Source organism: Diceros bicornis, chromosome 4 (assembly GCF_020826845.1).
Source record: "Diceros bicornis minor isolate mBicDic1 chromosome 4, mDicBic1.mat.cur, whole genome shotgun sequence".
NCBI classification, from domain to species: Eukaryota; Metazoa; Chordata; class Mammalia; order Perissodactyla; family Rhinocerotidae; genus Diceros; species Diceros bicornis.
In genome coordinates, this window is record NC_080743.1 from 55291380 (window position 1) to 55306655 (window position 15276).

The 15276-nt window shown below is 43.1% G+C and overlaps 1 protein-coding gene across 6 annotated transcripts in view; it reads left to right on the plus strand.

The window, feature by feature from the left end:
* Positions 1–15276, plus strand: part of SETDB1 (SET domain bifurcated histone lysine methyltransferase 1) — a 32714-nt gene that overhangs the window by 15455 nt on the left and 1983 nt on the right. The window contains exons 5-18 of one of the 6 annotated variants that reach the window (XM_058539075.1): positions 43–142; positions 1053–1178; positions 1346–1547; positions 2108–2181; positions 3350–3540; positions 4499–4628; positions 5300–5447; positions 5536–5694; positions 6331–6981; positions 7440–7556; positions 12458–12627; positions 13214–13842; positions 14751–14779; positions 14894–15026. In XM_058539075.1, coding sequence (XP_058395058.1) covers positions 43–142; positions 1053–1178; positions 1346–1547; positions 2108–2181; positions 3350–3540; positions 4499–4628; positions 5300–5447; positions 5536–5694; positions 6331–6981; positions 7440–7556; positions 12458–12627; positions 13214–13842; positions 14751–14779; positions 14894–15026 — 2859 coding nt within the window. The other 5 variants (XM_058539076.1, XM_058539077.1, XM_058539080.1 and 2 more) reach the window with 5 other exon arrangements.

Below are 15276 nucleotides of genomic sequence, written 5' to 3' on the forward strand. Positions count from 1 at the left end.
GACTTGTTTTAAAACTTGTTTCCCTCATCCCCTTCCTTACAGCTCCGTGAAGCTATGGCTGCCTTAAGAAAGTCGGCTCAAGATGTCCAGAAGTTCATGGATGCTGTCAACAAGAAGAGCAGTTCCCAGGATTTACATAAAGGTTAGAGTCAGGAGGTACCTCGGTACAGGTGGGGGGTGAATTCCTACAGAGATTTCATGAATAACTGGCTTTGTTTTAGCATCTCAGAATCCTTCTCTACCTCTGTTGGGTTCTTCTAATACCACAGGCTATATAAGTCAATATAAGGTTATTTGTGATGTTGTTTTCCTTGTTGTCTGCTTAAATCATTTGTCTGCTGATTTTCCAGTCTGTCATGGTTTTATCCAAATACCTTTTTAGCTTCATGCTCATGACTGCTTCTTCTAGATGGGGATTAGAGAGAAAAGAGAATTCAAACTCTTATAAAGAGGTCTCAGGGAAGCTTTGTTTGTAGAATGGGGCTGTTAATAGATCTCCTATGAGAAAATGTTTTATAAATGCTACATAGCATTTAATGAGTGGTGGTTAATATTGTTGTTAATAAGGAGTCAGAAACATTTGGTTAGGGCTGGCCCGTGGCTTAGCGGTTAAGTGCGCACGCTCTACTGCTGGCGGCCCGGGTTCGGATCCCGGGTGCGCACTGACGTACTGCTTCTCCGGCCATGCTGAGGCCGCGTCCCATGTACAGCAACTAGAAGGATGTGCAGCTATGACATACAACTATCTACTGGGGCTTTGGGGGGAAAATAATAAAATCTTTAAAAAAAAAAAAAAAAGAAAAGAAACATTTGGTTAAAGTGAGATGTTCGTGAATCACATGTGAATTGCAGTTATTTAAGTTTTCTTGTTAGCATAACCAATTGAGTCAGCTGTGTCTTGTCTTTCTGCCCCTGGCCAAGAGAGCAGCAAAAATGGCTAAGGATCAAAAATTACCCCATTTTCCTTGATTACCCTACTATCCTCTTTACTTTTCTGTTCTCTTCCCAATCTATGCCATATCTCTTTAGAAAAACTTTGCTTTCTTCCCTAGGAACCTTGAGTCAGATATCTGGAGAACTGAGCAAAGATGGTGACCTCATAGTCAGCATGCGCATTCTGGGCAAGAAGAGAACTAAGACGTGGCATAAAGGCACCCTTATTGCCATCCAGACGGTTGGTATGTTCAAGCTAGAGGAAGAACTAATGAAAGGCAACCTGCAGGTCTCCATTGCTGATTGTTTCTTTTCCCCATAGCCTTGCCTTTTGTCTCTCACCTAGCAGCCAGAATTTACACAGAAACTCATGAGTTTTTAAAATTTTTGTTTATCTTTCCCTTTTACTCAGGGCCAGGAAAGAAGTACAAGGTGAAATTTGACAACAAAGGAAAGAGCTTACTGTCGGGGAACCATATTGCCTATGATTACCACCCTCCTGCTGACAAGCTGTATGTGGGCAGTCGAGTGGTGGCCAAATACAAAGATGGGAATCAGGTCTGGCTCTATGCTGGCATTGTAGCTGAGACACCAAACGTCAAAAACAAGCTCAGGTACCTGGACAGAGGATTATAAAGAGAGTGGAGACTGGGAGCACAACACCTGCCTTGTTCCAAGCCATAGTCCAGATCTCACAATTAGCTTTTGTGTTCTTAGTCCCCACTGGCCAGAAACCCTCTCTCTTTCTTTGCCACAGGAGTCTCAGGGCAGCTTTGTGGGTGATTCTTTGTCCTTTTTTGTTCCTTTTCTCAAGGAGAAAACTTGGAGAAAAACTAGGAGAGTAATCAGGATTGATTAATAGGGGGATAGGGAATTCAAAATGAAGGAAGAAATGAAGTAAAGACTAAATGGTTTTCAGCAGAATTGGAATCTGATAGTGCAACAAGAATAAATAGTTTTTGAAAAAGTAGGGATACATTGGATTAAGGGAGAATTCGTAACTCTTAGTGTGGGAAGAAAGAATAACAGGAGAAAGTAGTAGACTGGAACATGTTCCCTGGAGTGTGTCCTGTTTGTGATCCAGAAGAGTGGAAGCTATGATAAGATAATTTCCGTAGGTCATGTTAAATATCATAACCCCCTGATCTTTCTGCCATCACTCTTTTCCTTACAGGTTTCTCATTTTCTTTGATGACGGCTACGCTTCCTATGTCACACAATCTGAACTGTATCCCATTTGCCGGCCACGTGAGTATCCCTTATTTCTTCCAGAGTTCTATCCATTTCCTCCTCTACCTTGTATTTCTTCTTAAGACAACCAGTTGAAAAGCCCTAATGTTTTTGGTGCTTCAGTCTCAAAGATCATAAGTTTGATTAATGTCCTTTGAGAGAGACAGTTTTATTGCTCATCGCTAGTGCTGGGTCTTTGTATCCAGAGTGAGACAGCAGATCATGACTGACCTTGAGTGGATCTACATCATATTGTAGATGTGTTTTTATTTCATTTCTAAGTGATTTAGGTTTGAGAAGATGTTACTTTCCTAGTCTCATACTTCATCTAACATTTGTATAAATCGGTAGTCTGCATAGTGTTTTCTACAGAAACTGTGTTAGATGGGTGCTATATGGTGTCCTCTATACTTATGAGTCTGGCTTGGGGCTAGATTCCTACAGAAGCAACTGTTTTTTTTGTGTGTGAGGAAAATCAGCGCTGAGCTAACATCTAATGCCAATCCTCCTCTTTTTGCTGAGGAAGATTGTCCCTGAGCTAACATCCGTGCCCATACTTCCTCTACTTTATATGGGACACTGCTACAGCATGGCTTAACAAGCGGTGCTTCGGTGCGCGCCCAGGATCCGAACTGGCGAACCCCGGGCTGCTGCAGGGGTGCACGCGCACTTAACTGCTTGCGCCACCTGGCCGGCCCCCAGAAGCAACTGTTTTTAATTGCAGAAGCGTCAACTAACACTGCTGTATTTCCCCATAACATGGCAGTAAATGGATTCAGATTCCTTAAAAGCCTGATAGAGAGTGAGAAGAAAGGATAAAATTGTTTTTTGTCAATTTCATAATACCACCTGATCTTTTTTGATTTACCTCTAGACTTATATCAAGTTAGCGAAAATTTCCATTTGAATTTTCCTAAGGAGAAACATCCATTTTTATGAAATGAGTAACTCACCTATATTTGCATATTGCTTATTTAGTGTTTACTTGATTTCTACGTGCATTTACATGTTAGGTTCAGTACTTTTAGGTGGTCTTGGTATTGCTTTCTTGAGGTTATGATTTCTTCGTTTATTTTTTCTCTCCCTCCCAACTTGAAAAATACCAAACGTCTCCTTGCCCACCATTTTTCCCTATCAAGACATGCCTTACCTGCCCTCTCTCACCCCTGCTTCTTCCTTGGGACAGTGAAAAAGACTTGGGAGGACATAGAAGACATCTCCTGCCGAGACTTCATAGAGGAATACATCACTGCTTACCCCAACCGCCCCATGGTGCTGCTCAAGAGTGGCCAGCTTATCAAGACTGAGTGGGAAGGCACATGGTGGAAGTCCCGAGTTGAGGAGGTGGACGGCAGCCTAGTCAGGATCCTCTTCCTGGTACTGTTCTTCCCTAGAGTTTTGGAGGCAGGGGTCAGGGTGGGATGGGGAAGTATAAGAGGCAATAATGAGGATGATTTTGTAGCTACTCCGTAGTTTTTTTTTTTTTTTTTTTAATTTTTTTTAATTTATTTATTTTTCCCCCAAAGCCCCAGTAGATAGTTGTATGTCATAGCTGCACATCCTTCCAGATGCTGTATGTGGGACGCGGCCTCAGCATGGCCGGAGAAGCGGTGCGTCGGTGCGCGCCTGGGATCCGAACCCGGGCTGCCAGCAGCGGAGCATGCGTACTTAACCACTAAGCCACAGGGCCGGCCCCTACTCCATAGTTTTCCTCCTATCTTTTTTCACTATTTGGGGTCAGAATTTACCTTGTCTTTCTTTTTGTTCCTCTGTGAGTGGTTGTTGAAAATAAATTCCCTAACTTTAATTATGACACTAATCTGCATGGTGTTTTTTTTTTTTTTCCTCTAGGAGTATTCACATTGCATGTAGGTACAGAGAAGGCAGCTGGTTTCATTTGTCCAGGGTTAGGGTTCTGGTAGCATAGTGAGACAAAAAAGAGGGATCAAGGAATTGGGAGGTCTTGATGATCTTTCAAGGCCTGATTTAACTCTAAGATCTTCTGTACCTATCCTTTTCTCCCCTTTTATGCCTTTCTTAGAACTATATTTCTTCTCTGAGCTATCTCAGCCCTTTGTCTCTAGGGCCTTCTGATCCTTGCCACACTTCCTACACTCAGTATAAACATCTCTCTCTCCTGTAATTTCTTAAAGAATATATGTTTTTCTTTATATTCCTGATAGCTCTCATGAAGCCTGGCACATAAGTTTATTAAATAGATAAGGAATTCAGGGAGATTTCCCCCAAGGAGGCACGTGGTATATATTCTCCACAAATGGTAGGATAGATTCTAGCCTTTAACTCATTTCCCCCACCCTTCCTCGCAATGCCCCAGGATGACAAAAGATGTGAATGGATCTATCGAGGCTCTACACGGCTGGAGCCCATGTTCAGCATGAAGACATCCTCAGCATCTGCACTGGAGAAGAAGCAAGGGGGACAGCTCAGGACACGTCCAAATATGGGTATGTCCTGAAAGATACCCTGGGGGAGGGAAGAAATGGAGACACCAGCAAAGGAGATTGTATACAGTGGTTATCCTTTGTTTACCAGGATGACACTACTGACTCATTGGAAACAGGACGTGTGCCCTGAGTTGTTTCCAGTAGTGGTGATGGATTTGTGGTGCTGCCTCCACATGCTATGGCTCTGATTTATTCTAAACAACCACATAAAAATCTGAAACAACTGGTTTAGGTTAGGGATGTTGGTGATAGTAGTTACATCTGTTATCCACATGAGGATTATCTGCTTTATGTGTTATCTATGATCAATTTTTTTTTAAAACCCAAACTGTTTTTGTTTTTGTATGTTCCTGATGTACTTTCTGGTTGATTTTTCCTGACAACATTAGTTGATCAAAGAATGCGTTTTTGAAAATTTTCACCAAAGTAATATAATTACTAATGTAAATCATCTGAGGCAGGAAGATAAAGTCTTATTATTTAAGTCAAAGCCAGCCTGTGCTAGTAGTCTCACTCATTGGTGTAAATAATGAGAACTGACAGTCTTAGCACTTACTCAAAATGTTTCTATTGCTGCTTTTTTATATTATATAAATTGAGGATCAGGCATGTGCATGAATATAAGTGACACAGCTATCATCTTCTCAATGGTCAGTTTCCTTTTCCTATAGGTGCTGTGAGGAGCAAAGGCCCTGTGGTCCAGTACACCCAGGATCTGACCAGTACTGGAACCCAATTCAAGCCACTGGAGCCCCCACAGCCTACAGCCCCACCTGTCCCGCCTGCCCCACCTCTGTCCCCCCAGGCAGGTGACAATGAGTGAGTGCTATTCCTTCTTTTTCGCCAGTTCCTTTCATAATGTATTTTCTGTATCCCTTACTGTATGATCTCTTCTCTAATCTCCTAGAAGCTTAGAAAGCCAGCTTGCCCAATCACGGAAGCAGGTAGCCAAAAAGAGTACTTCTTTCCGGCCAGGATCTGTGGGCTCTGGTCATTCCTCCCCTACATCCCCTGCACTCAGTGAAAATGCCCCTGGTGGGAAACCTGGGATCAACCAGACATATAGGTGAGAAAATCTCAGGCTCTCTGTCAGGGGGTTGGCAGTGTATACTGAATGGTCACTGTATAGGGAGGTTCCTTGGTTCCAAGGGGCTTAGTTAAGGTTATGACAGTAAGGAATTTGGACTTGAAAAGAAAGCTTTAACCTTGGAAATTTCCAAGAAACAGAGTGTAAAAATAATTGAATTAGAAACTAGGTGCCTAGAAGTACAGAATCACCAGCAAGTCACTTGTTAAAACTTCTCATCAAATGTGGTGCCATCATTGGTACAATAGAAAGGGAGCACTACAGCTTCTTGCCTTGAATTGTGGGAGTCAGTAAGGACATTTATAGGACACATAGAAGGAAAAAAAGAATAGGTATAAGACTAGACTCTACTTCCATAATTCACAGGGAGAAAAATTTTAGGAAAAGGTATACTGTTGAAATAGAGATATTATCAATCAGTGAAGAGTAACCAAGGCATTTCATTGCCCCGGTTTAGTAAGGCAAGGGAAAATCTGACTTTCTTGTGTCATCTTGAGCTTTAAGAGCAACAGCTATTTGAAAGATTAGAGAAGTGGCTTAGCCAGCTGGAGGGGTAATTATACAACAGAGAGGTCCTGTTGCCTTCTTATCTGATCTCTTGCATCTCATTTGCAGATCACCTTTAGGCTCAACACCCTCTGCCCCAGCACCCTCAGCACCCCCAGCCCCTCCAGCCCCTCCAGCCCCTCCAGCCCCTCCAGCCTTCCATGGCATGCTGGAGCGGGCCCCGGCAGAGCCCTCCTACCGTGCGCCAATGGAAAAGCTCTTCTACTTACCTCATGTCTGCAGCTATGCTTGTCTGTCTCGAGTCAGACCTATGAGAAGTGAGCAATACCGGGGCAAGAACCCTCTGCTAGTTCCACTATTATATGACTTCCGGAGGATGACAGCCCGGCGCCGAGTTAACCGCAAGATGGGTTTTCATGTTATCTATAAAACACCCTGTGGCCTCTGCCTTCGGACAATGCAGGAGATCGAACGCTACCTTTTTGAGACTGGCTGTGACTTTCTCTTCCTGGAGATGTTCTGTTTGGATCCATATGTTCTTGTGGACCGGAAGTTTCAGCCCTATAAGCCTTTTTACTATATTTTGGACATCACGTATGGGAAGGAAGATGTTCCCCTATCCTGTGTCAATGAGATTGACACAACTCCCCCACCCCAGGTGGCCTACAGCAAGGAGCGAATCCCGGGCAAGGGTGTTTTCATTAACACAGGCCCTGAATTTCTGGTTGGCTGTGACTGCAAGGATGGGTGCCGGGACAAGTGAGTTGGTGGGGGAATCCCTGCCCCTACCTCCAACTTTGCTGTAGTTGCCTTCCTTTCCACCTCTTCCTTTGCTTTATATCTGCACTCCTTTCCCCTTTCACCATCTCCCTTACCTCCTCCCTCAGCTGGAGTTCCCTCTGTAAGGCCTCCATGAAAGCTGTGAGACAGAGAGGCAGGAGACTAACTTGGCCACACTGCATAACCCTGGGTACATGTGTCTTGTGTTTGTTTCTTTCTCTGATTCTCTTCCTTTTCCTTTATTTCCTTCCGTCATGCTTTCAGTTGCCACTTTGTTTCATTCTCTGTCTCTCTATCTTATTCTCACTCTGTCATATTCTTACTCTGTCTTTTCCTTTCTCATTTACATGTACCTTATCCCCATCCTTTTATTAGTACTTCTGGCGTCTAAACAAAGTCTCACAGCTCTAGCTGTTGTACCTTTCTGTCTCATACAGGTCCAAGTGTGCCTGCCATCAGCTAACTATCCAGGCTACAGCCTGCACCCCAGGTGGCCAAATTAACCCTAACTCTGGCTACCAGTACAAGAGACTAGAAGAGTGTCTGCCTACAGGGTAAGTAGTCGGGGAAAAGTGAAGCACCTCAGAGACTGAGGAGCATGTTCTTGTTTTTCTAAGCTTGTAGGAACCATCAGAATTCTAAAAATTGGAACCAAAATTAGAATAACCGAAATGGGCATTTTATCAATTAAATCTTATTTACTGAATTCCCAGCAATTGTTTCTTCCTTGGGCTTTCCTTGAAATGAAGACATAGAATGATTAAATAGTGTCTGGTAATTTTCTATTGTGGTAAAAGGTGACCTTAATTTCATAGCTGTATGAGTGTCCTAACAGATTGTAGCTTACTCTGGTAAGTGAGATGTGTTCAAAAAGAAGTAGCTAGGGACCTGATTGTATAGGACTTGATAAATCAGAACAAAAATTAGAATCAAATTCATGGTGCAGTAGAAAGCTGTTAGAGAATTTTAAGCAGGCAAATGATGTGATTAGCCTTTTGAAGATTACTCTGGCTTCTATGTGGAGAATAGGTCTTAGGGTAGCAAAACTAGAATTTGGAAGTCCAGTTAGGAGATAATTATAGGAATACAGGTGAGAGGTAGTGGTTGCTGGGGCTTGTACTAGAATGAAAGTGGCAGTAGAGATGAAAGGGGATAGAGTCGGCCCCATGGCTTAGTGGTTAAGTGGTCACGCTCCGCTAGTGGCGGCCCAGGTTCGGATCCCGGGCATGCACTGACGCACTGCTTCTCCAGCCATGCTGAGGCCACGTCCCACATACAGCAACTAGAAGGATGTGAAACTATGACATACAACTATCTACTGGGGCTTTGGGGGGGAGAAAAAAAAAGGAGGAGGATTGGCAATAAATGTTAGCTCAGAGCTGGTCTTCCTCAGCAAAAAGAGGAGGATTAGCGTGGATCTTAGCTCAGGGCTGATCTTCCTCACAAAAAAAAAAAAAGAGGATAGATTTGGGATGCACTTGGAGGTAGAGCTACAGAACTTGATAGGTTGACTGTGGAGTAGGAGGGAAGGGGAGGAATCAAGGATAATTCCTAAATTTTATACTTCAGCAACTAAGTGGATGTTGGTGCTTTTTACTGAAATGGAAGACCAGAGGAATTGCAGGCCTGAGTGAAATTCAGCTCCTATTCTGGCCATGTTAAGTTTGAGGTGCCTGTTAGGCAGTCCGAGTGGAAATGTCAAGAAGGCAGTGAGATTGCTGGAGAGAAGCGTAAGGGCTGGACCTAAAGATTTAGGAATCATTAGCACAGGAGTACTATTTAAAACCTGGATGAGTTTATCTAGAGAGAATATTGATAATAGAGAAGAGAAGGTGTCCCAGAAGTAAGCCCTGGGCTCTCCAGCATTTAGAGATTGAGCCGAGGAGGTGGAGCCAGCATGTGAGATTGAGAAAGACAGGTCAGGGAAAGAGGACAATGAGAGAGCGGGATGCAAATTGGTTATACATGAACATGTGAACTAATAAGCTTAGTGTTCAAGATAAATAATTAGGGCCGGCCCAGTGGCTTAGCGGTTAAGTGCGTGCGCTCCGCTGCTGGCAGCCCGGGTTCGGGTCCCGGGCACGCGCTGAGGCACTGCTACTCCGGCCATGCTGAGGCCGCATCCCACATACAGCAACTAGAAGGATGTGTAGCTATGACATACAACTATCTACTGGGGCTTTGGGGGGAAAAATAAATAAATAAAATCTTTAAAAAACAAACAAAAAAAACAAAACAAAAAAAGATAATTAACAGAACAGAAGAAGAGAAGAGAAAAGCATCAATGAAATAATTCAGAAATTTTCATGTAATTGAGGGGTTTGTGTTTCCAAATTGAAAGGCCCATTCAAGTCCTAGCATAGTGGATGAAAATAGATCCCCACTGGGCTGGCCCCGTGGCTTAGCGGTTAAGTGCGCACGCACTGCTGCTGGCGGCCCGGGTTCAGGTCCCAGGCATGCACCGACGCACCGCTTCTCCAGCCATGCTGAGGCCGTGTCCCATATACAGCAACTAGAATGATGTGCAGCTATGACATACAACTATCTACTAGGGCTTTGGGGGAAAAAATAAATAAATAAAATTATTAAAAAAAAAAATAGATCCCCACTAAAACACATGATAATAAAATGTGATCATTGTGTCCACAGAATACTGAGGACAAAGAAAAATCCCAAAAGCTTCTAGAGAAGAGCAGTAGACCACAAAAAAATAAAGGCGCAGAATGACTTCAGCCTTCTCAAAATAACATGGGAAGCTACACATGGCAATTGAGGAATCTATTCAGAATTCTAAGGGAAAAATATTTCAGTCCTAGAGTTCTACACCCAGGCAAACTATCAGTTGTGTTAAAGTAGGCTAAAGACTTTTTTTTGACATAAAATACCTCAAAATTTTCCATTATTCTCCTTCTCAGAAAGTCACTGGAGATGTTTACCATGAGGGAAAAAGTCAAGAGAGAGGAAGGCATACTGATCCAGGAAACAGAGGATCCAACTCAAAAGAGGAGTGAGGGGAATCCCACAGATGATAATGAAGTGTGAAGGGGGCTTCCGGCCTGACAGCTGTGCACTAGGAGTAGAGAGCAGCCAGTGTGAGAGCAGGTCAGATCTGACGCAAGAGAGACTTCTTTGGGAAAATGGGTTTGCTAGAAAACCTGATGCGTCTGAGTATCTTCAGAGGAGATTGAGACTACTGGGGAAACCAGGAGATGAATTTGTGCTGAATGCATATTGAAAACTAAGCAAAGGAAAAGACAGTTATAAACTTTGGTTACATCAGTGTATCATTTGTGTTTTAATTGTAAACAAAAAATTTGACTCTTGTAACAATGTTTAGATTTGATATGGGTGGTAGCTACATGGTTGTTCATTATGTCTTTTTTACGTGTTTGAAATGTTTCTTAAAAATATTTTCAAATAACTACAAATAATATGTCACTCCCCTGCTTAAAACTCATTAATAGCTTCCCACTGCACTTTGAATTTTAATCTCGAGTCACAAGACACAGTGCTATCTGGCCCCTTCCTGTTATCTCTCTCTCTCCAAAACTATTCCAACCACACTGATATTCTTCAGTTCCTGGATCCAGTTCACCCAGTGTTTGCCAGCCTACCTCGAGGGCCTTTGTACATACTGTGCCCTCTTCTTGGCATCCTTCCACTGTTCTTTGCGTGGCTCTCTTTTTTAACCTTGAGTTCTCAGCTTTAATCTCACCTTCTCAGAGAGACCTTTCCTGGTCACTCAAAACCAGGTCATTTTCACTCCCTTAATTCTCTCATTGAGTACCCCGTTCGGCTCCTTTATAGCATCTGTGACTACTTTCATTTATTTGTTCACTTGTTTTTGTTCTGTTTTTTCCGTTAGAATATAAGCTTCATGGGAGCATGAACCTTGTCAATCTCGCTCACCATTGTATCACCAGCAGCTGACTTACCCAGTGCCTGGCATATAGTAATCACTCAAATTTTGTTGAATGAATGAATGATACTCAGTGTAGCTGCTCTGAAAGTTTCATATCATGATGATTAGACCAGAGTTCAAATTCTGGCCTTGTCTCTTCTCAGCTGATCCTGCTTTATCAGCTATAAACAGAGGATGTGAACACTAATACCCCCCATCCCCGGGGGCGTTTTAAGAGACCTGACAAAGTTGTCTCTTGATGTGGTGCTGGTCACATGGTGTGTTCATTGAGAAAATTCATTGAGCCATAGACTTATGTGTACTTTTCTCTGTGTATATTACGCTTTAATACTTTTTTTAAAGTTAGAAAAACCCTTGTAGGGCTGCTTTGAGAATAGAATAAGAGAATGTATGTAAGCATTGACATAATGCCAAACACAAAGTATATGTTCAGTAAATAGAAGCTGCTCTTACCGTCTTTCTCCGGAGGGATATAATTAATGTCATCAACCAACTTAATTGTACTGTTGTCATCTTTCCAAAAGTAAATGTCTCCTTTAAATTTACGTACCAAGGAAATAAGTAAAATCCTAACACTGAGCAAAGTAGATAGAGCAGAAACATTGATACCTAAAAAGATGACAGTTTTCTCAGTATAACTAATATTATCTTCCTTTAATATTGATATTTGCTAGAGGTCTCCGATTAACTTTAGTAGTTTATTTTTAAAATAGCTAAGTTGTTAAATTCCTTAAACTAGATAGAATAGGAGTTGCCTGGGAGGAGCGATTATGACCTTGTCTGTTATTGTGTATTCCTGGTGTCTAGCACAGTTTTGGTGTTTAATAAATGGTCACTGAATAAAAGGATGAAAATCAACTTTACCAAAAGAAAGAATCCCATGAACTTGAGTTCCAGTTTCTCCTCTGTACTCGCTTTCAGTTGGCTGTTATATTGGCTTCTGCTTTTCTCATGTATCTTTATTGTATGCATCTATTTCTTTTTTTTTTAATAATTTTATTTATTTTTCCCCCAAATCCCCAGTAGATAGTTGTGTGTCATAGCTGCACATCCTTCTAGTTGCTGTATGTGGGACGCAGCCTCAGCATGGCCGGAGAAGCGGTGCGCGCCCGGGATCCGAACCCGGGCCGCCAGCAGCGGAGCGCGCACGCTCAACCGCCACAGGGACGGCCCTGTATGCATCTATTTCTACAAATTGACATAGTCTATCTCCTTATTTTAATGGCTCTTAATTTGTATTCATATCATAGTTTGCTTAGTTTTTCTCCAGGTATTAGGCATTCTGGTATTCACCGATAGTAACTGTAATGCTGTAAATATCTGTATAAATCATTTTTTCCCCCTCTGAATTATTTCCTTGGGCTGTATTCCCAAATGAATCAAAGAGCATAGACAGTTCACTAAATCCACTTACTTAGATCATTACCTAATAAACCATGATACCTTAAGAATTATAACAGTTCTGTGGAGTTAACGGATAATGGATGCTCTAGTGATCGTGTTATGATTGATTTTATTGTAACCTTCTCCCAGAGTTTATGAGTGTAATAAACGCTGCAAATGTGACCCAAACATGTGCACAAACCGGTTGGTACAGCATGGACTACAGGTTCGGCTACAGCTATTCAAGACACAGAACAAGGGCTGGGGTATCCGCTGCTTGGATGACATTGCCAAAGGCTCCTTTGTCTGTATTTATGCAGGTTGGTGATGAAACGAAAGTGTTGCTTTCTGGGGTTAGGACATTGTGGGGAATTGAAGCAGAGACAAGTTGAACATAAGAATAAAATGCTTGAATATGAACGGGGAGTAAGAGGAAGGCCAGGATTTTCTTCTGTAAAGAACATGACAAGTGATCTGCGTGTCTGGGTGGACCAGTGAGGGACAAAAATGCTTCCCAAGGACAAGAATGAAAAGGGATGAAATTGTGGATATGATGTTTCAGAGGAGAGACATGATAGTGGAGGCCAGTGTATCACTTTCTCCCACATCGCTCTGTGCTATCACTGTACTCCACCCAGAGATCTTTTAGCATAGCTGAGAACTCTTGTGGTAAAGAGAGTAAAGAGGAGGAATGGGAAGGCAGAAAGGGCAAGATTTAAAACTACAGAAAGCTCCCCATACTCTCATAATTAAGACACTAAGGAGGAGGTATTAGCAAAGAGAAACGAGAGACCATAATGGAGGTGTTTTGACTCTGTGTGGCGGTGGGCTGGATATTGATAGAATGACCCTTATTCTTTCTAAAAGATCCTCATAACCCTGGAAGGTCTTTCTCTTTACTCCCAGGCAAAATCCTGACGGATGACTTCGCAGACAAAGAGGGCCTGGAAATGGGTGATGAGTACTTTGCCAATCTGGACCATATTGAGAGCGTGGAGAACTTCAAGGAAGGATATGAGAGTGATGCCCCCTGTTCCTCTGACAGCAGTGGTGTAGACTTGAAGGACCAGGAAGATGGCAACAGCGGTACTGAGGATCCCGAAGAGTCCAATGATGATAGCTCAGATGATAACTTCTGTAAGGATGAGGACTTCAGCACCAGCTCAGTATGGCGCAGCTACGCTACCCGGCGGCAGACCCGGGGCCAGAAGGAGAATGGATTGTCTGAGACGGCTTCCAAGGATTCCCGCCCCCCAGACCTTGGGCCCCCCCATATTCCTGTCCCTCCATCAATCCCTATAGGTGGCTGCAATCCACCTTCCTCTGAAGAGACACCCAAGAACAAGGTGGCTTCGTGGTTGAGCTGCAATAGTGTCAGTGAAGGTGGCTTTGCTGACTCTGATAGCCATTCATCTTTCAAGACTAGCGAAGGTGGGGAAGGCCGGGCTGGGGGAGGCAGAGGGGAGGCTGAGAAGGCCTCCACCTCAGGGCTGGGCTTCAAGGAGGAGGGAGACATCAAGCAGGCCAAGAAAGAGGTAAGCAGTGGCAGAAAATTCTGAGAGCAATGACTTTTGTGTAATTTTGGTGCAGTAACTTAATGCAGTCTCACTATGTAGATTATTTAGATGATGGATATTTCTGTGGCAAACCTGATTATCTCCCTCCCACCCAGCACTTTCCTAGTGTTTCTTTAAAGAACCAATTTATTTATTTATTTTATTTTTTGTGAGGAAGACCAGCCCTGTGCTAACATCTACCAATCTTCCTCTTTTTTTGCTGAGGAAGACTGGCCGTGGGCTAACATCCGTGCCCATCTCCCTCCACTTTATATGGGATGCCGCCACAGCCTGGCTTGCCAAGCGGTGCGTCGGTGCGCGCCCGGGATCCGAACCGGCGAACCCCGGGCCACCGCAGCGGAGTGTGCACATTTAACTGCTTGCGCCACCCGGCCAGCCCCCACCAATTTATTTTAAAATCAACCTGCTGGGGGGAAAAAGTATCTGATTCATTCCAAAGTGAAGGGTTCGAAAGTAAATTTTTTTAATTAAGTGCTATTTCAAGTTATCTACATCATTGCTTCCTTCTATTAGAGTAGAAAAACAATTGATTTTAAATAGATTTTTAATGATGTTGAAACTTAACCACATTACAGGTGGTGAACTGTGTCCCTTGTCCTTGTAAGACTCTGCCCATAGTGTTTTCCATGAACATTTTATGCCCTATCATTGGGAAGCGTTAAAGACCCCTCCCAGGGGGGTTTCCTGATGTGAATATGAGTGTTACTATCAAGTTGCAGAGTAATTTCTGCACACATACCCCACTTAGATTTAGTGTACCTGTCACTGGCTAATGTCTTTGGAGTCATTTGAGATGAAGTCTAGTTGTTGGTTTCGTTACCTAGAACCATGAAAACATTTAACCCTCTACTTGCTCTCTTTTCCAGGACCCTGATGACCGAAACAAGATGTCAATGTAAGTGCCTCTCTTTTTGACCTGTTTCCAAATCTGCCTTCTCTCAAGCCCACAAAAGAAGCCTAAGAAACAGCCAATATCCTGACCCCCTCTCATTCCTTCCCCTTCCATCAGAGTTACTGAAAGCTGTCGAAATTATGGTTATAATCCTTCTCCTGTGAAGCCCGAAGGACTTCGCCGCCCCCCTAGTAAGACTAGTATGCATCAGAGCCGACGACTCCTGGCCTCTGCTCAGTCCAACCCTGATGTAAGTGATCTACTTTCTCAAGCTGTACCTTCCCCAGCCTTCTGTTTTATTCAGAGTCTGAGTAAAGGAACATTCTCCTCACCTCATCAAGTCCTTCACCATAACTACCGTTAGATCTTTTCTTGTTTCATTGGCTTTGACTTCCTGCCTCATTTTCCTTCATTCCACATCTAATCTTCCTCTTGGTATATAGTCTCAGCCCCTTCCTGTCTAACCATAGGTAAGAACAAGGACTTGAATGGGCCCTCCC